Raw genomic sequence first — 23709 nt, forward strand, 5'->3', positions numbered from 1 at the left:
AAAAATTTAAGATATAAATGATGGGTACAAATGTCATTCTTAACCATAATCAAATGGTTATCATTAAACCTCTAGTTTTAAGGAATAAATGGTTAAAATCTAATTAAAAACTAACTCACGATCCATTAATTTCTCCCTATATTCTCTCTTATATTTTCATTCCTATTTATTCTCTTACGAATCTCCTCTTTTATTCCTATTTCTTCTCTCTCTTTTTTCTCACACGTCTCACAAAATATTGGAGTAGTTAATAGACATTGGAATTTTTCGAAATCTTCTCCACAGTTATCATTATTCACTCTCTCTTTCTCAAATTATTCCTCTCTCTCTCCCCCTCACGAAATTTTCTAGTATTCATTTCATAAAGTATAATTTTATTTTTTTATTTAGTTGTTCTTTTTTATTCTACTAATAGCAATTTGAATCTCGTTAGAATTCAGCCATTGATTCTATCAGAGCTAATCATAATCATTGATTTTTTTTAATCCTTAAACTTTTTCCTAAAATTTCGTTCCTATTAATGGAAATTTAAATCTCGCACTTAGAATTTCAGTTTAAATTACCTAAAATTTTAATGTAGGCCCTACACTTCAAAATATAATAAAATTTTATAAGATGTGACCCACGGTGGGTCCCGCATTGGCCCAGGTATATTCGGCCCCGTGTTCAATCTTGGCTCCGCCCCTGCCCACCGTGGGTCCATCATTGGGCCACATATATTCGGCCCCCGTGTTCAATCTTGGCTCCGCCCCTGCCCACCGTGGGTCCATCATTGGGCCACATATATTCGGCCCCCCCAACTTTCAATCCTGGCTCCGCCCCTGGTCTTCAGCAAATAGATCTTCTACTGATATGTACCCATCATCTTCCTCTTATTCTGATTTCCAGGATGGACCAGGGTCTTGATCAGCTGAAGGTAGCAGCAACGGAGTGGTTCTTTCCATGCTTTCCAAACAGGCTACAAAAACAGCAAGGAGAAAAGGAGAGCTGCTGGAAGATCCTCAGCAGTTCAGAGCCAATAGAACCAAGTAAAGGGAGCTTGGCAATAGAACCAAGTAAAGGGAGCTTGGGAACTCAAGCATAAGCTACACTCACAAGGAGGACAGAGCAGGACACGCACCAGGCGGACATGTAGTTTGTATCATTCCCATGCTAGATGTGGAACAAGACAATCTCTTTCAGAACCTTTCCCAAACCCAAATTTATAGATTTAGAAAATTAAAAGTTTTGGCAGGAAAACAGAACATGAAAGTCCGTATATGTAGCAATAAATTTAAAAGAACTTTTATCAGAACAGATCTGGCTGCTTGTGAAGGAAGAATAAGCTACAAGTTGGGCATTTCATTATTGACCCTGTTCAGAACATAGTTTAAAAATTGTTGGATTTAGATCAAGCCATAGAAATGGTGGTTTTTAGATAAACATCATTATGGGGGATATCATTAAACCCTGAATACTCATTTTTAAAAGTCCTTAGTTGGCATGAAATGTAAGAGACATGAGCTCAAGATTGAGCAAGGTGCCTATCGTATATTGCATGAACACTTCTGCAGGAACAGAGATGCTATTCTATAATCAAATAAAGAGGGATCCCCAAGTTTTATTTCTAAACCACCAAATGCTAAATCTAATCTATGCCATAAAAGGATCCAGAAAAAAGGGTTTCCAGAGAGGAAAGGAAAGCGATAGCCAGAGCATCACCCTAGTGGCTACTTGAAGAACCTGAAACCCTTATCCGCCCTGAACTAAGTTGCCCTTCTTCCTTGGCATGAAGACGTACTTCAATATTGATTCTTTAATTGACAACATCTCTGGAAACTCCTCCTTAAGCTTAGAGGCATCAAGTTCATTGTTACTTCGTGGGGCAACAATCACCTTTGCTTGCTCCTCGAGGGTGAAATTTTTCCATTTAAAGTTTGGATCTACATAATCCCTGTACATCTCAAGGATTTCATTGTGGCTAACCACCCCAGGATTTGTAAAATTCCAAATTCCAGTCAGATTTCTCTTTGCCATCTCAATTGAGATTGGTAGGAGCTCATCCAAAACAGTCATGCTGTTTGGAATGTTTACTACCTTTTCATACCGGGTAATCTTTGTAATGAAATTTCTTGGATTACTGAGGTCAGATGAGATTGGCATTCTAACCCTTAGAGTGCATACATTCTCATAGTTGCTCAACAGATCTTCAACCTGTTGAAAATTTTTTATTCACAAAATTGTCAGTACTGGTTAATGAATGAAGCTTCCCAAAAAAAAAAAAAAAAAAAACAGAACAACAGGAGAGAATAATTGCAATAGAAACTCACCATGGCTTTGGTTTTTGAATAGAAAGATCCAATGAAATTGGGTTTGTCATCTTCTTTGAATCCAATGCCACTCCCCTCTGGATGCTTCTTGTCATACTCAAATATGCAGCCAGTGGCAAAATTCACAAGCAAAAGGTCATGAGTCTTGCACACATCAGCAAGAGTTAAGGTCCCAACTACATTGATTCTGATGGTCTCTGTTTTATGTGACTCACACCAGTCCACATTAGGCCTACCTGTAACACCAGCAGCATTCAATACATGGGTAGGCCTAATTGTCCTCAAATCACTCTCGATCTGATCCCTGTTCTCCAATCTTCCATTTCCATATGCAAATTCAATTCCTTGCTTTCTGCAGATCTCACCCAACAACCCACCAATCCAGCCAGTTTTTCCATAGATCAAGAACTTCAGTTTGTTCTTTGTCCCAGTTGAACTAATGGGTTTTCCATAATTAGTCTCAGAAATCTTTACCTGATCCGTTGTAATGATATCTGGCTTTCTCTCAGGAGCACCCAAGGTTAGCATTCTGGGATGTGGGACAAGCGCGCCGGAGACATCTCCCCACCAATCGGAGTTTGCAATGTACCATTCTTTGGTTTTCCTGAGGCCTTCTTCCCATGATGTCTTCTCCGACCAACCAAGAACACCGAGCTTTTTCGTGTCAAGGAAGTAACGCTGGTCATTGAAAGGGCGGTTTTCTACAAAGGTTATGGCCTTGTTGGCGTCCAATTTGAAGAGATCACAGATGTTCTTTGCTACATCTATGACTCTTCTCTCCTTTGTAGTTCCAATGTTGTAGACATTGCCCACTTTTCCATTATGGAGGACGGCATCAAACGCCTCTGCAACATCTTCACAGTAGAGGTAACTACGGACATTCGAGCCATCTCCATGAATTGGAAGCTTCTGGCCTCGCATGGCCAATAGCAGCAACTTAGGAATGAGCTTCTCAGGAAACTGGTTTGGGCCATAAACATTGTTACCACGAGTGGTAACAACAGGAAGGCCATATGACCTTGCATAGGCCATGACAAGCATCTCAGCACCAGCCTTGGTGGCAGCATATGGGTTTGTTGGAAGGAGCTGAGATGCTTCATGGTTGCCCACTATTGCATCAGCTTCTGTCTCACCATATACTTCATCTGTGCTGACATGAATGAATCTCTTCACCTTGGGTCTTGCAGCCTTGCAAGCTTCAAGTAGAACATGAGTTCCATAGACATTGTTCTTGGTGAACTCAAATGAATTGCCGAAGGAGTTGTCGACATGGGTCTGAGCAGCAAAGTGCATAATAGTGTCAATTCCCTCAGCAATCAGGAGATAGTTTACAAGATCAGCACTTGTGATGTCTCCCTTCACAAACTTGAAGTTGGGTGAAGAACGAGATGGGGAGAGGTTGCGTAAGCTTGAGCAGTAGTCAAGCTTGTCTAGAACCACAACCTTGTAATCAGGGTAGTTCTTGACCAGACGGTTTGTGACATGGGAGGCAATGAAGCCAGCACCACCAGTAACAAGAATGGTATGAGGCTTGTAACCTCCTCCGTTTTCCATGGTGATGATGACAAGAGACTGGTGCTGGGTTTGGGTTTTGGAAGATGAGTTGTGATTTATAGCTTGGTAGATGAGTGGTTTTATAGATTTTTCAAGTTTGTTTCATAAAGTCGAAGTAGGTAAAATGTGTGGCCTTGATTGGAGACAGTAGTGGTTTTTGGAAAAGGGTAGGTTTCCCCCTCCCCCCCCCCCCCCAAAAAAAAAAAAAAAAAAAAAGGAAAAAAAAGAAGAAGAAAGGTAGGTTAGGCGTTTAGAGTGTGTGCCCTTGATTGGAAATCCAGTATTCTGGGTGAAACGGATGGTCAAGACTTTCACACAAGCAGAGTTCGGGGATGGGTAATTTTCGTACACAGCGTTACCATAATAACTTTTACTAAGAAGATATTTCAATTATTTGATCTTAGGCTACAATGTGGTCCGTTGACCATAGTACCAAGGTACAACGCTCAAATCTAATATTCTCTCAAAAGGATTATCTCTTTTGACAGTTGCATGTTAGTGTTTTTTGGGTAACAAGAAATTTATTTATCCATAGAGAAAGCAACCTAGTTCTAGGAATTCAGAGAGAGAAAATCGACCATTTTTGTCGAACACTGGATTGACAATGCCATACTATCTAGAGCATCAACTTAAGAGCTAAGCCTCTCTAGGAAACGAGAGTTACAAGGTTAAGGGGAAAAAATGCATCTAATATTGACAGTTGCATGGTAGTTAAGGGTAGCAGAGGCTTACATCAATATCCTCATGTGTTTTTGTATTTTCTGAAATAACCTTTTTAACAACCCACTTCTAGTGCATAAGGGGGAGAAACTGTACAAGCAAATCAATGTCAAAGGCTCCACCATTTTGATGGGTTGTGGAGGCTGAAGAACCAACCACTTGTATTTATTCTGACTCCCTGATCCTCTGGATCTATTGAATTGAAATTGAGCTATCAAAGAATAATGTCATATTTTCTCCCCAGATGGTGTGGGCATTGATCTGAACCATCACTAGGACATGGATCCCACGCCTCAGAGGTGATCCCATACCCCCCATTAATGGTGAAGATCTGTCCTACCCTATAATTCCTTCCTTCCCCGATCCAACACCTCTGACAACCTCTTACAAATTATGGGAGAAGTTCCAATGGAGTGATGCGAGATATTATTTTCTCATTTTCTCATATGAGGTTTGTATTTTCCTCAATTTTGTGGGTGGAAGAGATTTTAACTCTTAACCCCTGGGCTTTGGTCTTTACTCATTGAATCAACCCCTTCGAGCTTATGAGACTATTGTGAAATTTGTGAGAGCAAAGTCAGAAACCCTAATAATCTCATTGTCTATTGCCTTTTTTTATTTTTTTTTTTTTACAAAATCTCATTTATTTAGTGGAAATTTTAAAAATGGATCAGGTGAAAAAGTTAGCATGCCATGACAACAAAAAATGTTCTTAAATTAATGAAGTTTGTTAGTGAATTTTCTCTTCTCAAAAACTCCAAAGCATTGTTTGTTTGCTAGACCTAAAATATAGTAGAAAAAAGTTTGAAAAAACAATTTTTTTTTCATAAAATTCGAAAGTATGCCTTGTTTGGTTTACTGAAGTGCGAAAGAAACTTGTCTGTTAATATGGTATGCTAATTTTTTCACCCCATCTTTTTTCCAAACTCTACAAAATAATTGGAATTTTTTGAGAAAGTATAAAAACAATAAAGTTAGATTCACATTTAAAACTTTTTCACAAAATCCTTTATTTTCCTGTTCCCCAACTCCATTATATATAGATCTTACATATTTATTTTTTTTACCCTTTTTTTTATCCAACCTTTGCAAAATAAAGAAAAAGAGTAGGAGGGGAGGGGAACTTTGAGTTCTTTGCTATCTCTATGATTTACTGTACTTCTGAGTGTTTATGTGAGATCAAAAGCAGGTAAGGGCATCACTAACATCACCAATCTATTCAATTTCTTCCCCTCTGAGACATCGAGAAACATTATGTCTTAGGCTTTCAGCTGCTGACAGAGATTCAGGTAAGGGCATATCTTCACATTTGCTCTGAACAGCCATTGTTGAGGAACACCCAACTTTTCACATTATTAAATAAGGATTATACGACTTGAACTAAGTTTCTTGTTTCTCAGACCATCTATAGATCCATTCTTGGTAAAAACAATCTATGGTTTAGCTTATGTAAACTTGGCAGATATGAAAAACACTTCATCAGTGGCTCAATCAGAATGAATGCAATCTGTTTCACTCCACTTTGTCACACAACCACTTCTAGTCTAATGCTTCTATTTTATCAATCCTGAGAAATTAAATGAGGTTCTGTAATCGGGTGTAACAGTGAAACAAGCAGCCTTCTATAACAAGACAGAATGCTCACAGCACACGTTGCATAAAATACTTAAGCAGAACAGAATGCGAGCTGCACTGGATTTTATTAAGCTTCAACTTATCTGTAACAATTCTGAGGAATCCCAGATTCCCTTACACAGGAAATGCAAGCGAAGACTCTAATGCAGAGGACTCGATCAACTACTCTACTTAGTAATGGTTCAAAGTAGTTGAAGTAGATTGGGTTTATACATGGAAATCTCTCTCAGACAATTTTCAGTTCCTTAAGCCATGCTGTATGCAATGGGCATGGATCTGGTTTCCCTTCGGAAAGTGCCTTCTCAGTGAGTGAATAGAACCAACCATTCCTCCATTTAAACTGTAAAAATTAGAAAGAAACAGTTATCAAAATTAAGCAAATAGCTTGACGTTACATCATAGCTTGCAATTTACCTCTTTCACAGCAGTTGGGAAATGTGCAACTGCTCTTGAATAAGCACATAACCTCTCCTCCATAGCTTCTTCAAACACTAAATTCTTCTCTGCTGCAGCAGCAGATGCAAGCTCTGAAATGAGGCTACTAACCTGCAACCAAATTTCTATAGTAGTCAAAATTTGAATGCCTCATAACAAATGATGGTGTCAATCATTGAAATTAAGATTATAAGATCATCAACCACATATCATTGATTTCTTGTACTTCAGGTTTATATGATCATAAGAGAGAAAAATTAGTAAGGTTAGAAAACATGTAGTTCTGAGCTCTCGATTGGGCATATAAAGCATCAAGATTTACTTTTAGTGCTAATCAAAGGAGAAAATTTCTTGAGTGGAAGTATGGCCTTGCCTCAGAACGATATTCCTTCTCCACAACTCCTACAGTGGCTCCAGGGTGCCGGGCTCCAACAAGCATGAAAGCACATATCCATATCAGTTTCTCCAACATCTGTTTCTGGAAAGCTTCCTTTTCCAGCACCTAAAATCATAAACTAGTCACAACCCACAACAGTAACACATATGCATTCAACACTAAAATCCCATTTGCTTCCTTTTCGAGCAGCTAAAATCATAAACCAGTCACAACCCACTACTAGTAAAAAATATGCTTTCAACATTAAAATCCCAATTTTCCTAATACCTTGCAAGAAAGGTCACTAGATTGTAATCTTGCAGCTATTGCAGAAGCCCATTTTCCATAAGCAGCAGTTAAGCCCTCTGGATTGGTATCAGTCTTCCCATCAATAGGAGGTTCACCAAGCTTAGAGATAGCAAAGTATGCTAAAACTTGGTCTGCATCTTCAAGCCCTTTACTCTGAAGCCAAGGCTCAAGCATTCCATTCTGGAAAAAAACCAAGTCTGCTAGATCGTTCACATCCAATCCATTATCTTACTAAATTTAATCTCAAATCAGAAAGAAGAGGTGTATTAATGAGGTACCCTTCCAGCGAGATTGATGAGTGGATTGAAGAACAGCTTCAAGATCATCATTCCTGGTACAGACTAAAATGGGTCCAGGGAAATCAAGAGGTGGTGACTCGCCTCTCTTCACAAGAACATCACTGCCGGTACCCATACTCTGCAAAGCTCTCCCTACACGTCCACCTCCGACGATGATGGCGGGGACAATAGTGGTGGTGCTGGCGGAGGAGGGGGTCGGGGCCATGGATGTGGAAGCCCTAATCTTGATGGATGGTACTCTGCAATGGTGCAGAAATGAGGCAGCGTAGACTGCTGTTGCTGCGGCGTTGGCCATACTTGCACCGGTTGTGTAACCTTTTAAGCCTCTACACCAAAGTTAGCCTTCAGGAACTACAGAAGACATGGTGTGTTGGAAGTTATTTGGTCAGGGCCCTGATAAGGATGAGCGATCCACGACCACCCATTCTCTCTATCCATTCCCCTTCGTGTCAACTGGTCCAGGTATGTATGGACTACACACATGCTGAGTTTTTGTTTATACATGGTTTTCTTTGTTGGATTGGGCTAGGGAGATTTTTATGGCCGGCCTGTCAATGGTTGCCTGCATCCAAATCTGATCGGGGTGCTGGTCCAGGGGTCCCCCCCCCCCCCCCCCCCCTTTCGGTTCGGCTTCGTCTTTTTCTTCCAAAGCTTCATGGCTGGAGGGCGATGAGATGCGTTCGCACCAGCTGAACACAAACCATTAGTAAAATTTCAGTTTCGGATTGGTGTGGTTTGGGTTCGGATTGAATTTGGTTTAGGCTAACTATTTGGGTTTAGTTGGGTCGGTATTGAAATCGGTACTAACTTGTTTCAAATAGAAAATTATGTTTGGGCATGGATCTTGTTTCTTGGGCTTAATGTCCAAATAAATCAACGTCTTTAACCTCTTTAAATCTGGTCCATATCCTCTCCGTCCAAGCCTCTCATCCTTCCTGTTTGTCTAAGATGGGTGACGCGCAAATAAAAACGAGGGTGTCAATGGTTTGATTTGGGGAGGATGAAAGAAACACACCATTAGTAAAATAGGATTGGTGTGGTTTGAGGATTTGGTTTAGGCTAACATGGGTTAGTGGGTCGGATGAAATCGGACTAACGTTTCAAAAGAAAATAGTGGGCAGGATCTGTTCTGGGTAATGTCCAAATAAATCAATTTTAACCTCTTTAAATTGGGTCCAACCTTTGTCACCTTCGTTTGTCTAAGATGGGTGACGCACGGACAAAGAGGCTGATCTTGCAACCAAAGGGAACTTGCCAAAGAATTAGTTGCAGGCCAAGCTAGGATGTTGGGAAGCCGCCTCCAAAGGTTAAGTCAGTTTGGGAATAGTATAAGGCTCCAAGTTTAGCTTGCTTAGAGGATATGGGAAAAAAGAGTGAATTCTCCTGTCTTGCATCGAGGGTGTCACCCCTCATTTATGCTATGTAAGTTACATTCCTTGTCCTTTGTGAGATCCTAAGCGTGCGCCTGATTGACTCCCTTGATTGGGCTCCTTAACTGGAGGTTTTCCCTCGGACAAATGTGTTCCCTTATATATGCTATTATTGGCATGTATTTCCTTAAATGCCTCTTCGATGATTATGGAAACTTCTCAACCCAGGTTGTCGGGTCCTGTCGCCCCATGAGCTGGGTGATCACCCGAATGGTGTTCCAAATAATCTATATCCATAACACAACCATTTCTAAACAGACTAGCTCCTTTTAGCCTTTTTGTCCAACGATTGAAATTTTACCCATCCATTCTTTGCCCATAAGGGTGTCAATTGTGCACCGAAATAGTTCAACTGTATCGAACTGTGTCGTACTACACCGTTCAAAATTCAGTGTGGTATGTACTGAAACCAAATTTTAAAATTCGTTTAGGGCCTGTTTGGTTGCATGAATCCAGAGATTTCAAATCTCTGGATTCATGAATCTGAGAATTATACCCATTTGGTTGTAAAAATCTATAGATTCATGAAATCTAGAGATTCACCTTTTTACACTAAAAACATGAATATGTAGATTTATGGGTAAGGGGTGAAATCCAGAGATTTCAATAAAGCTATACATTTGCACATTCATAAAAATCAAGTTGATCAAATAGTTTTTTAGGATGAATCCACAAATTTCATTCCACAACCAAGCATCTAATTTTATAAATTATAACTCCATAGATTTGAAATCTATATATTTGAAATTTCTAAGATATTTGAAATCTCCAGACTCATGTAACCAAACAGGCCCTTAAGTTTGGTATGTGCTTATACCGAAGTTTAATTTTGATGGAACTATATCGCGGTATGTCCAAAACCATACCAAATTTGCATAAAATAGTATGATACCATTTTGGGAACAGCCTTGACAATTCAAATGCTTAAGAATCTTCTCAAAGAGGAAAAACCTAGTGTACTATTCTTGATGGAAACTAAATGCAGCATGAAGGTTCCTTGACAAGCTAAGAAGAAAATTCCCCAACACTCATGTTTTGCTGTTGGAGCAGAAGGTTCCAAAGGAGGTCTCGCATTACTCTGGTGGAATGGGGCAAAGATTGAGATAATCAGATCATGTAAAAACTTTGTTGATGCAAAGATTTTATGCCGGCTTCCCATCTTTCTTCTCTACAGGAGTTTATGGGGATCCAAGAAAATAACACAAAAAGGAAGTGTGGGATTTATTTACTGATTTTGGTGAAACAAGAAATGAAAGTTGGTTAATGGCAAGAGATTTCAATTCACACCTTAGTTGGAAGGAAAAAGAAGGTGGCTCTATATCAAAATCTAGAGATTGATGCATTTAGAAATTTTTTGAATGATTGTAGCATGGAGTAATGGCGGAAAACTCGAAATGAGAATATAAGAACCGGACTTGACAGAGGGATGGCAAACTCAAATTGGATACATGCATGACTTTCCTAAAGGTATGGTTATGGTCAATTCTGTTGTTGGTTCTAATCATGTAGCAATTGTGATTGACACTGTTGGAAAGAATAATAAGAGATGCCCACCTTTCAGATTTGAAGACATTTGGTCACTCACCTTGATTGTGGACAAATTGCAAATCAAGGTTGGATTGCACTGACAGTGGGAACCCCTGCTCAACAACTCATCCATAAACTTGATGTTTCTAAACACCTGTTCAAAAAATGGAATAAAGAAAACTTGAGAACTTTCATGAAAAGATTAGAAAATTAAAAGAAGAGTTGGAGTAGCTTCAGATGTAGCCAAAGGGAGTTTACACTATAGAGAGGGAAATGTGCATTAAAAAGGAGATTGGACATAAGTTTAAGAAAGAAGAAATTTTTTGGAGACAAAATCTAGAGTGGATTAGTTGATGGAAGGAGATCAAAATACAAAGTTTTTTCATATTACAACTCTTAGAAGAAAACAACAGAATCACATTTCTAAGTTAAAGTTGCTTGATAGGAGATGGACTTAGTCAGAAATTGAAGTACATAACTTGATCTGCTCACACTTTAAGGAGGTATTCAAGGAGGATCTGGTGGATGAGGTGGTTGCAACTTAGGCTCTTGATTATCTGCAATCAATTGTTAATGAAGACATGAACTTAGAATTAAGCAAGATTCCAAGCAGGGAGGAGATTAAATCATCACTTTTCTCTATTGCTCCTCTTAAATCGCTAGGGATTGATGGTTTTCCAGCAAAATTTTTCCAAAAATTATGGGTGACCTGTAAGCAAGATATTGAGGAGTTTGTGGTGGATTCTTCAAAAAGGGGAATCTCCCAACTTTCCTAAACAAGATTGTCTTGTGCCTAATCCTTAAAATTGAAAAAGCAAATTCCCCAAAGCACTTTAGACCTATCAACCTTTGTACGGTCTTGATCAAGATAATAACCAAGATCATGGCAAAAAGATTAAAGGGACTGCTTGATACCATCATAGACCAGTAACAAACAACATTCGTCCCTGACGAGTACATTTTTGACAATATTTTAATTGCACATGAAATCTTTCATTATATTAAGAAGAGGGGGGGGAAAAAAAGATTTATGGCAATTAAACTCGACATGAAAAAGGCTTATGATTGAGTTAATTGGACCTTCCTTGAGAAACTCCTTTTGAAGCTGGGCTTTTCTACAACTTGGACCAATCTTGTTATGATTTGCATTAAATCAATTTCATATGATATTCTTATCAATGGATCCGAACAAGGGGAAATTAAGCCTAGTAAAGGGATCCGTCAAAGAGACCCGTTATTGCCGGCCATTTTTATTACTTGTGCCCAAGCTTTATCTTCTATTATCAAAGAAGCAACTTTGAAGAATAATATTTGGAGAATAAAAAAAAATAAAATAATAGAGGAGATCGATTTACTCATTTGGATTTGCAGATGATTGTTTATTATTTGGAATATCACACATTGCTGAGGTTTTGAACAGGAAATCATGTTTGGATTTATATTGTAGAGCTTCGGGACAGGAAATTAATTTGAAGAAGTCCTGCGTTACCTTTAATCCCAACACCCACTTAAAAATTAAGAGATGGCTTGCTAGAGTGTTAAAAATCCTCATTGGTGAAGGACCAACAAAGTATTTGGGGCTTCCGACAAACTTTGGGACATCAAAAAAACTTATTTTCTATAATGTAAAAGAAAGAAATGGGAGGAAACTACAAATGTGGAAAAGTGTTTTGCTCTATTCGGCTAGGAAAGAAACATTATTGAAAGCCTTAGCTTTGCCTTCTTTGAATTATGTGGTACTCACTTCAAATTACCCAAATCCTTATTGACTGATATTATAAGGGATATGGTAAACTTTTATTGAGATGATGATATAGATAAGCATAAAAACATTGGGTCTCCTGGCAAAAATTATGCAAATCCAAGCAAAAAGGAGGGTTGGGTCTAAGGGATCCTTTGCTACAAAATCAAGCTCTCCTTATGAAGAGTGTTTGGAGGTTATGGTCCAATCCAAATGCCCCTTGGGCTAGAATGTTAAAAAAATACATGTTTCCCTAATTCTGATTTTTTGCAGACCAAACTTGGACATTATCCATCATGGGGTTGGAGAAGTTTGTTGGAGGGGCGTGATCTTCTTAAAAAAGGCATGGTTTGGATTGTGGGAGATAGAGAAAAAATTGATACTTGGCAAGATAATTGGATTCCTACTATTTATGGGTTTAAAATTGGATCTTGTAAATTGGAGGGATGCAATATTTCTAAAGTTGCAGAATTGATTGATCACAATACACGATCATGAACTTGGAGGATTGTTTATTGGAGTATTGTTTATTGATCACAATACCAAATGAGGTGCAGGAAATTTCAAAAATTTTGCTAAGCTTATTTCCTCAGGAAGATAAACTTATTTGGAGTGGGACAAGACCTGGAAAATTCACAGTTAAGTCAGCTTATTACTTTCTAAATAATTTGAAAGAAGATCTTACCGTGAACAACTCGAATGGAGAAAATGCCTCTTTTCCTGAAGAAAATTTGGAATTCAAAAACTTTGCCAAGGATTAAAGTACTTATTTGGAGAATATGTGTTGAGGGCATTGCTTATAGAGATGGTCTTCGAAAGAGGAATGTTCAAATTAATCCTTGCTGCTTCAGGTGTGATGCAGATATTGAAACATCAATGCATATTTTCTTGAACTATTCATTTGCAAAGGCGATCTGGTTTGCTTCTTCTATTTCTCCTTCATCAATGCAAGTGACTAGTATTTCTTTGAAGGAATGGTTTGCTGTTTGGGATCCATTGTTTAAGGAAAATAAAAGATTTACTAAGGAGAGATTCTCTATGGACACTTTCTTATTTTGGTTTATATAGAAGGCTCAAAATGAACTCATTTTAATGGGAAGGACAACTCCCCCTTGGATGTGTTGAATGCTGCCAATAGAGCTTTCTCTGAATTCATTGCAGTAGCTAGGATTGAAGGTAACTCTTTTTGTTTTGAATAGCAACAAACATCAAAGGCTTGTTCAAATGTTGGTAAATGGTCTCCTCCACCTCATCATGTTTTTAAGATTAATTGTGATGGTGCATGGTCCAAATACTCAAAGAAAGGAGCAATGGGGTGTGTCATTCGTGATTCTAGAGGTAAATTAATTTATCACAGCCTTCCTAGAATGAATCAACAATGAGAGTCAGCATTGGTAGCAAAAGCCGTTGTTGTTCGAGCATGTCTTCTCCAAGCCATTAGATGTGGAGAGATTATAATTGAATATGATTGTTTAGACGTGATAAAACAAATTAATGCTTCCTCTCCAATTTGTGAAATCTTTAAGATCTATCATGATATATATATATAAGCTTCAAACATAGTTTGTATTTTGTGTTCTTTGTTTTCATTTTAAGGTCTTACAACTTGATTGCGGATTCCTTGGCTAAGGTGGCCCTCTCAATTGAGCTATCGGCTGTTTGGCATAACACCAATCCTTAGCTTCTTTAGATGTGCAATGAAGAAGTCAATGCTTGTATTAGCTCCAATCTTCAATAAATGTCTTTTTTACCAAAAAAAAAAAAAAGAGGTATGGTACCATATAAAAACGTATATCGTATTAAATAGAGGCTATATATGTAATTTCTCGCTTAGAAAGTGCTTTTGTACTCTGTGAGAGAATCATCAAGTGTTTAAAGTCTACATTAAATATTTTTTGCTTGGTGTTTCAAGTCAAGTAAATTGATTAGTCCCTTGTCATTTAAAGTATATGTTACTGGAGGTTACTTGGTGTCTAAACTCCAAAATTCTTCAAGCTTACCGTGAAACCACACTATTCCACTTCAACCTACAAGCTATTGCATTTTTTTTTTTTGGGTAATCACAAGCTGTTGCATTAAAGATCATATCTACAGTAATCCAATAAAAATTTAATTTTGAATTATGCTTTTATTAAACAAATATTCAATGATACAGGTAAAAAGCATTGAATTATCTTTCATGATTTTACGATCATAAGTACATATATTGCCACTTTGGACAATAAGGACTTTCCTTTAGAGCATAAGATTTGAATAAACCAATAATAAAAGTAGAATGGGTTCTTTGTTACCGAAATTATACCGCACTATATACCGTGTTTAAACCGTTTTCTTACCGAAACCGTTCCATACCGTTTTTGCAAATACAGAAACCGTACTGTACTATGTAAATTCGGTATAGTACAATTCCGATTTTTGGTATTCAAAGTTGGTATTGTACCGAAACTATATCAAATTACCGAAACCGTACCGATTGACACCCTTATTTGCTTGATAGGACAAAGTGCAATGCGGGACAAAGAGGATCCCAATCCTTTAAATCAGGTTATAACGGGTTTGGGTTTTTAATGGTTCCGTTTCATTTGGTTCGGGCTAACAGATTTGATCGAACCAACCTCAAAATTACATCCCCGGGGTGTTTATGTAATTTGATATTCAACCATTTCAATTGGAGGAAACATCTGCCATTCAACCATTTCCTGGATTCTCCTGGCCATTTTGACTGGAACAGTTGCCAATCAAATCCGAAAACAGCTACTTCCGTTCAAAAATCTTTCGTTCCCGCCCAGTCTTCGAAGAATAAGTGAAAAATTATATAAAATTAGTAAAGAAAGTCATATAGATTTGGGTCAGAAAAACCTGCAAAAAGTAGAGTCGCCAGACAGATATTGATTACAAATTTCAAAGAAGTTTCCACTTCCCCATTATAGCCCGTTGGGCGTTAACCCATTTTCCCATGTCTTTCAAATTTGAATCTTTGGCCCTCACTCTTTCTCTCTCTCTTCCTCTCAAGTATATAATTAAGCTACAGAGAAGTTCTGAAATTCCTGGTTGCATTTGCATAGTAATTCTTCAGTCTGCACTAGCTTAACCATGACTTGTTCGAAGAAATCTTCAGTTCCACGCCAAGCTTCTTACAATTCCCTTTATGTTAATCCCCTCAATGAGCTCAAACACAACCGAAGCAACAGTGAAGGGGAGCATAGTATTGGCAGCACTTTTGGCCTTCGTTTGTGCCGGAATGCCTCTGTTATCATCTCTGACAACAAGGAAAATCTCATTCCCAACCTCAAACAAGGTCTTCTGGACTCCAAAGACAAAGAATCCCCAACACCCAGTTGCAGTTCTTCTGTAAAGAAGGTGGTGGAGAACCCAGATGGAAACTCTCCCTCTTCTGTGGTTCTTAAAAATAGGGTCTTGAAGCCATCTTCTCTTCAGCTCTGTATGCAATTGAATGGACCAGATTCTACTTTCCGTTCTAAGCTTTTGGACCCAATTGGATCTGATAATTCAAGTAGAATGGATGTGTGGGATCATTCGGATTCTGAAGCTGCACCTGCATCTTCTTGGTCAACCCTACCTAACAGGTTGGAATTGGACACCTTTCTAATGAATTTGATTCAATCTATAATCAGTTTCTTCCTTGCAACTAATGCAATGCTATTGTGGTTGGTGTGGTGGGTACTGTCAGATCATTGTTGTGTAGGCCTTTGCCTTTGGATGTAGGGAGATGCACTTGTGTTATAGTGAAGGAAGCATCTACAGAAGGACTGGATGGTGGAAATCTATATTCACTTTACACCAATGTAAGATCTCTGCACTTCCTTGCCTTTTCTTCTTTACTTTTTAGTACAATCAAAAACCCTTATACTTAAATCAATTTAACCGTTTAGAAATTCAATAACTGTATGGGAGAGTATCAAACTAGAGTCATGGTTCCAATGTTAAACAAAATTCCCCTTGAACCCAGGAGGGTCATGGTCGAAAGGATCGAAAACTTGCAGTGGCACTTCATAGGCGGCGCAATGGTCGGTCTGAATTCGTTATAGCTCAGAACACCAAGGCAATATCTTGTACCTCAGATGAGAGCTTCTTGGGCAATGTAACAGCTAACCTTATGGGATCAAAGTACCAAATCTGGGGCCAGGTTTGATTCTCTACTTCTACTGTTCAGTTTGGGAATAAATTCATCTTATCAATAAAATTAGAAATCTTAATTGAATAAACACAGATGCACTTGTTCTTAATTCTTATAACAACCTTTGATCACAGGGGAGCCGTCTTGATTCCTTAAAGAAACAGCCCAACCAACTTCTTGCCATTGTATCGTAAGCAAATCTCATTTCTTTAATTTAATGTCCACTTGATAGGGAACCTTTTTTTAGTAATCTAAGATAATCTTGTTTTTAACTTTGGCCCTGGTTTTTACAGATTCATACCTACAATAACCACTTGGACAGGAAATTACAGAAGCATGAGGGCATGGATACCAAAGCATCAATCTATGCAGTTAAAAAATACAGCTCAGGTGAATTGAAACAGTAGGAAGTGAAAATACAGTATCTTAGGTTCCCTCAATCCTGTACAAATGCTCTGATGCTTGTCTTGTTGTACACATTGAGTGTACTATACAAAGCAAGGTTCAGAATTACTATATGAGTGTGCTCATAGTGCCTGAAGTGGTCACGGGATTCTCGTTCATCTGCAATGCTCATTGATTCGAGGTTTTAAAAGGCCTCATGAGAGAGTGAGGATTCCAACCCTTATATGGACCACACTCTTTCATTTACTCACCAATGTGGGTGTACCGAAGTCGCCCTGGATGCTAGTTTTCATCCACAACAGTGCCTACTGCAATAACAAGCACATATATTAGTTTATATTGGGTTTTTTGGAAGGGTTTTTGTTTTCTAGGTACCTTGGAATCTCTTGAGATGAGTAAATGTGGAGATGACATTATACTGTTTTGCAGATTCAACATATTAATGGACTTCCTAAGGATTGGGAGGGTAAAATGAACAGAGTTCATCAACTGTTCTCGAGGGTTCCACACTACAATAGTGTATGTATGCGGAAGTATTTGCTTTCAACATATTGAACTGTCTTATACAATTAATGTTGTAGATCACCCCTGTATGTTGTATAGTTAATGTTATAGTATTTCATATGTTGGGTTTTTGTTGTCTTTCAGATTTCAAGGCGATATGAATTAGACTTCAGAGAGAGGGGAAGAACAGGATTTAAGATTCAAAGCTCAGTGAAAAACTTCCAGCTAACAATGGAGGTAAGAAAATACACAGCACAATGAAACACCTGTGGTTGGAAGAAAACAAAGCATTGTAAACTTTAACGAATGAAATCCCAACCTCCTTCACATTATAAACTTACATCAATCATCGTATGCATTGTACAATCAGGAAAATGGAAAACAGACAATCCTTCAACTTGCAAGGGTAGAAAAGTCGAAGTACATTATGGATTACAGGTATAATATGCAGCAGCAACTTTGAATTAAATGCCCAATATCTGTGTGTGATGATGCAGTTGATGAGGTCTGATCCTGCAAACATTTTAGTAGCAGAGGAACCACTTCAGGCCTTCGTTTTCTAGCTCAATATTACTTCAACTTTCAATTTTCTCCTTCAATTCCTGTGTAATCTGTGCATGGGCTAGGCATGAGAACTTCCAAACCTATGCTTTTAGAAGTAAGGAACTGAACTAATGATTATTTTTCCTTTGTGCAGATATCCATTGACTGGTTATCAAGCATTTTGTGTATGCTTGGCATCCATGGACTCAAAACTCTGTTGCACGGTTTAGTAATGAAATGTAACCTTTTCTATTCCATTTTGGATACAAAGGGAAGAGAAGAGTTGAGAGGAAAACTGATGATAAGCTTCACTATAGAAGAAGGGAAAGTTGAAAAGTGTTTCTGTTGTTGTACTGAGTTAAGAATTCCTTAACACAGTTTTTAGTAAATCTGAAAAAAATTAGATTTTATAATTTATGTCAATGTGTGGTGTCAAGCCATCACTATTATGGTTGCACTATTCTCTCAGTGTATTTTAGAATGAACACCAAGAGACAAGATCAAAGGTGGCCCAAGCCCTTTGCTTCCATCATGGATTTCACAAAAATAGATCGTTTGGGTTGCCCACGGAATTATCTTGATGCGTGTCAATCTTCAGAGTCGGACAAGGAATTCGGATCACGCGTAACAGTTAACTAAATTGTCAAATCATTGGGTAAGTTCTATGTTGGGTTTGGGTGTCTTTCATTTTCAATGTTCATATAATTATAATTTGGTTGTATTTGTAATTGGATTAGAGATTTTGGGTTAACGCCTTATGTAGGGACAAAATTATAATTACATGGGAGATAGGGTTTTAAGCAGGGTACGAAAGTTTGGCAAAATTTGCTGGTTTGCCCCAAACTTGGCAAATTTCGCCGATTTTAGGGGCAGTTTTGAACTATAGAAGGATTTGAAAAAAGTGAAACACCGAATAAGAGGGCTTCTATGTAGATCACAATTGATGGGTTTTTTGAAAATTGGCTTCCTTCTGTGTTTTCTCTCTTTGCAAGAGCCAATTCCTTGTTCGGTTTTGCCTTTTTCTACTAAGACTCATGGACCACCAGGCACCAACCTTCCCTTTGCTTCCACAGTTCTACCTCAACCATTTCTCTACAAATAATTTCTATGATTACGTGAGGATTTTCTAATGCAGCCGGAGCTTTCCTCAGTTTGGGAGGTTGAGGAGGATATTAACCTTGAAGCTAAGATTCCGTTCATCGTTTGGATTTATTAGACAGATTTTGTAGCTACTTCGAATGTCAGCGTTACCATTGACTAGGAAATCCATTGCTGTTAAGCACCATCTATGGGTTTTTTGAAGATTGGAACCTAATTTCTTCTACCTCTTATATTCCTTCTTTGTTTTCTCATTTTAGAAAGATTCAACATTATTCTTGATTTCTTGGTATGATTTGTTCTTGCAGGTGGCGAGAGTAGCGAATGCTTTGAAGTTAGAAGCTTTTGTTCCTCTCTTCCGGTAGATGAGGATTCGAATGAAAAGGAGAGATTCCGGCGAAGTTTTGTAAAATTTTGGCAATTCTTGCCTTTATTTTGCTAGTTTGCCAAAAAAAAAATCGGCGAAATTCCAGCTACTTCTGGGATATATCGTTTTCTTTTTGGCTATTTTTTCCCTATGATTTTAGGTTTCCCTATAAATAGTTTCTGACGGATAATCTACAAAACAAGTTGAACAAATGATAGCACTTTATGAGATGCCATTTATCAAGGGTTTGATTAAGTGGATTGCACTAATGAAAGAATTGAAAAAAGTGGATCAAGAAGTAGGATTAGAAGAGTTAGAGTTGAGAAGATAATTCTTGTTCTGTTGCCTTTCAGAGTTGATTATTTCTTCCACTGTTGCTTCAGAAGAGCCAATTTAAAAATTTGGTTGACCCATTGTGTGGTCAGGGGTTGTTTTGATCCAAGGGTCAAACCAAAAGGATGTGGTTTTTCCATTCCCAATTTTCCTTAGGATCATGGTTTAGAGTATAGGTAGTATACTTCATGTATTGTTCCAAGTCCTAAACCCTCTCTTCTTCTTTACTTTGAGATCAAAGGGTGATGCGTTAGGGAAATATCTAGCTTTCTGGAGTTTCACCCATATAGATTTTGGATTATTGATCATCCTCCAACCTTGTTTTAGCAATAGAGCTCAATTTATCCTCCATTCATTTGAAGTGCAGACCTCCCTCTTTTTTTTGTTTGCAACATTTGTCCACGAGATGAGCGTTAACGAGTTGGTCTTTATAGGTTTTTCAAGCCAAAACCGTTGACATATTGAGTCCAATTTACTGTAGAAGATTTTAGGGTGGTAGAGTGACTGTGGTTGAAGTACAACCTTTATCAATATAATTCTTAATGCATACAATAGGGTTGTGGCCTTCCAAGTAAACAATTTGTTTTTCATCTTTGTAAGAAGAAACTGCAGGTTTTTTGTTTTGTTTCTTCCATAAAATTAGCTTATATCAAGATTGACTTCATTTTTATTAATTTTTGCTATACCCAGTATAGACAAGACAATATATTTTTTTTATTGTTCCACATTTTTTGAGAAGAAGGCTCCACTCTTCTCAAAGTTTATTTGTTGTCCTGTGATGTCTGAGAAAAGCTCAACTGTAACAACAACTTTTATTGCCAACACGTCTTCTTTTTCAGCACAACAAAAAAGAAATGTGTTATCTACAAAGAAAAGATGATAGATTTCTGGGGCTCTTCTGGAAATTTTAATACCATGAAACACATCCAATCTCTTGTATTCTAATAGAAGTCAAGAGAGGACCTCCATCACAATAAAAAAGAGATAGGGGCTTAGTGGGCACCCCTGCCGTAGCCCTCCAGTTCCAGTAAACCACATATAAGGATAACCATTTAGTTTTATAGAGAAGGAGACAAAAGATATGATTGTGTGGATCATCTTACACCAATGTGCATCAAAGCCCCATAATTCAAACAGGGCTTAGTGATTATGTCCCATTCAACCCTATCATATGCCTTTGCAATGTAAAGTTTTAGGGCAACATAGTCAACCTTTCCCTTTGTTTTGTTCATAGAGTGAAAATTTCTTAAGCCATCATGATATTATCGGTGATTTGCCTATGTGGCACAAAGGCTCCTTGACAAGGGGAAATAACACTTGAGAGAAGTGGTTTGAGGCAGTTAGCTAAAATTTTTGTCTGAATCTTGTAACTGACATTACAATGACTGATTAGTCAGAAATCAAACACATCTTTTGGTTGGTCATTTTGGGAATGAAGCAAAGTAGGGTATGGTTGACTCCAAATGGTATGGACAGGAAGGTGAAGAAATTCTTTACAAAATCAAAGAGCTCACTATCGACAAGATTCCAATTTCTTTGGTAAAAGAGTGCATTAAAACCATTTTTGCTCAGAGCTTTGTTTGGTCCCATGGAGAATAGTGCTGTAATAATTTCTTCCAAAGACGAGAGATCCGACATCCCCGAAGGAAAACAATCTTGGCTAGGGGGGGGTGGAGGGAGATGTCTTCTACAAAGAGTGGATCTAGGGGTCCCCTAGTAGAATAAAGGTCTTTCATGAAGGTGGCAAAAACATTGGCAATCTCTCTTGGGTTACTGACAATAGCTCCATTGTGATCTAATGCATCAATTCTCCTCTTGTGATAATGGAACTTAGAGGCAAGGTGGTAGTATCTTGTATTCCTATCACCATTTGAGATGTACCACTGTCTAGATTTCTGGAACCAAAATGTTTCTTCAGCCTGTAAAGCCCATCTTAGGCATGAGTATTTAGATGCAATGATTTCTCGGTCCAGACAAGTGGAAGATTCAAGAGCATCAATTTCTATTGAAAGATTATCAAAGAGATTATTGATACTACCAAAAGAGATTTTGTTCCAGTGTTGTAAGAATCTTCAGAGTTGGACAAAGAATTTAGATCACATGTAACAAGTAACTAAATTGTCAAATCAATGGGTAAGATCTTTTTTTTTTGGGTAATATCAATGGGTAAGCTCTATGTTGCATTTGGGTGTCTTATATTTTGCAGGTATATGTAATTATAATTTGGTTGTATTTGTAATTGAATTAGGGTTTTGGGTCAATTATTTGTATATGAATAAAATTATAATTATGTGCGAGATAGGGTTTTAAGTTTCCCTATAAATAGTCTTTGACGGATAATCTAGAAAACAAGTTGAGCAAATGGTAGTACTTTGTGAGATGCAAAAGTGGTGAGATTTTCTGAAATAATGAAAACTTATTTATCTTTAATAGATTTAGGCAATCTTGCCGAATCACGTTAAATTCCTTGTATTGTGTGTCTTTTGCTCATGTTTTTCTTCATATTTGTACATCCGTCCCCAACACTCTATGTATGCTTTCTAAATCAATGTATAGGGCCAAAGTGTGGGAAGTCTAATGTTCTTGTAGGAGAAAATTTCATTCAAAGTAGAAAACCCAAGTGATTTAAGCAAAAAAGAATTAAAACTCTTCTAACAACGGACCTAACTAATTACTTGTAGTGTTTCAATTTTACACGTAAAACACATAAAACAAGATTTCAAATCAACCTAACTTCTCTTGATTGCTGCAGGGATTGTAACTGTAAATCATCTTCTAGAGTCTTTGATTTTGTCAATTGAAGAAGAAGAGTTTTCTCATTGTTCTCGAGTTAGTCTTACAGCTAGGTTTTTAGTGAACCGGATAATGCAAAAGCATGAAGTTGGTCTGAACCAAAGGAACTGGTTTAATGAAGAACCGTGAGAGACTGAGTTACCTTACCTTATCTATATTGCACTAAATTTACATATTCTCTATTGTTTAACATTAAAGGGGTTACATCTGTTACAATAATGCAAATCTTTCTAATCTATCTAAACGTACTTCAAGGTGTTCATGCTAAATGGGCTTACAAAACCCTAGGCCCACGCAAGAATGATTCCCTTAATGGGCTTCTGTAGTTAAATTCTTAAGGCCCTATGCAAAGATCTATAGGTACTTGTGAATCCTCTCCTTAATGATTAGCTTTTGATAATTAATTCCAACTAAATCATGAGTTTATCTGTAAGATGTATAGGGTTCCCCTACTTGATTTCACAAATTTTGCATAAAATAGTGAACCCTCATATGAGAGGTAGTTGAGTGTTAGTATCATCAGTTGTAAGTAGTAATGGGTAATGGTTGGTTTGGATTCATATCCATGTACACCTAATTAGGGTTTGTTAATGGAAATCCTAAAGAAAACCAGTGAACCTAACTTGGAAGACACTTCATGAGAAGAAGAAGATTGATGGAATCCAATCAGAATGTAGCCATGAGAGGTTTAATAATCAAGAACAACCTATAGTTGCATGCGCAAAGGACTAATGTGGCCACACACCAATCACATAATCACAAGAACACAAGTGATAAGTGATAGTCTATTTATCCTTAACAGTTAGAATGGTTAGATGCAACTCCTATATGTCTATATCCTTCTTGTTACATTTAAGTGAGCATTCCAACTCCTCCTTCTCCTCTCTCTCTCACAACAGCCTTTCTAGAAATTCTAGAGTGTCTAATATAAGTTGCTTACTAACACCCCCCCCCCCCAAAAAAAAAAAAAAGAAAAAAGGAAAAAGTTGGCCTCTCGGTAAAAAGCTGCTTGGGTACGGTTGTGTAGGAAAATTGCCACCAAAATTTCACTCGTGTGAAAGCCTTTGGCAATAGATTTGACCATTTTTAAAAAATTAGGAAATTATCAGCAGCACTACCTGAGTTACCCTTTATTTTAGTGTTGTCTCAAAACAAATCAAAGTATTACTTAGACTCGTTGCTAGCTGGTATAT

The 23709-nt window shown here is 37.8% G+C and overlaps 3 protein-coding genes across 4 annotated transcripts; 1 reads left to right on the forward strand and 2 right to left on the reverse strand.

Moving 5' to 3' along the window:
• Window positions 1-1239: 1239 nt before the first annotated feature.
• On the reverse strand, window positions 1240-3913 carry LOC148999859 (trifunctional UDP-glucose 4,6-dehydratase/UDP-4-keto-6-deoxy-D-glucose 3,5-epimerase/UDP-4-keto-L-rhamnose-reductase RHM1-like). The gene is made up of 2 exons (XM_089140767.1): window positions 2310-3913; window positions 1240-2193 (listed from the first exon to the last, which is right to left on the reverse strand). Exons 1-2 carry the CDS (start codon window positions 3861-3863, stop codon window positions 1732-1734), a joined length of 2016 nt encoding a protein of 671 aa, XP_088996893.1. The 5' UTR covers window positions 3864-3913; the 3' UTR covers window positions 1240-1731.
• Window positions 3914-5728: 1815 nt separating this feature from the next.
• Window positions 5729-8009, reverse strand: LOC148999860 (nuclear protein). Of its 2 annotated transcripts, none has more exons than XM_089141102.1 (5): window positions 7617-7759; window positions 7318-7518; window positions 7027-7155; window positions 6633-6764; window positions 5729-6558 (listed from the first exon to the last, which is right to left on the reverse strand). In XM_089141102.1, exons 1-5 carry the CDS (start codon window positions 7665-7667, stop codon window positions 6445-6447), a joined length of 627 nt encoding a protein of 208 aa, XP_088997228.1. In that variant the 5' UTR covers window positions 7668-7759; the 3' UTR covers window positions 5729-6444. The 2 variants fall into 2 exon arrangements, with proteins under 2 accessions (XP_088997228.1, XP_088997227.1); XM_089141101.1 differs by having other exon boundaries at window positions 5928-6558; window positions 7318-7535; window positions 7617-8009.
• Window positions 8010-15269: 7260 nt separating this feature from the next.
• On the forward strand, window positions 15270-18976 carry TLP8 (tubby like protein 8). The gene is made up of 9 exons (XM_089140007.1): window positions 15270-15922; window positions 16027-16141; window positions 16306-16482; window positions 16608-16663; window positions 16767-16863; window positions 17308-17397; window positions 17527-17619; window positions 17753-17820; window positions 18080-18976. The coding sequence occupies exons 1-9, from the start codon at window positions 15429-15431 to the stop codon at window positions 18153-18155; spliced, it is 1266 nt and encodes a 421-aa protein (XP_088996133.1). The 5' UTR covers window positions 15270-15428; the 3' UTR covers window positions 18156-18976.
• The last annotated feature ends 4733 nt before the right edge of the window (window positions 18977-23709 follow it).

Source organism: Hakea prostrata, chromosome 11 (genome assembly GCF_041222555.1).
Source record: "Hakea prostrata isolate BN-2017 chromosome 11, UWA_Hpros_2, whole genome shotgun sequence".
Classification (NCBI taxonomy): domain Eukaryota; kingdom Viridiplantae; phylum Streptophyta; class Magnoliopsida; order Proteales; family Proteaceae; genus Hakea; species Hakea prostrata.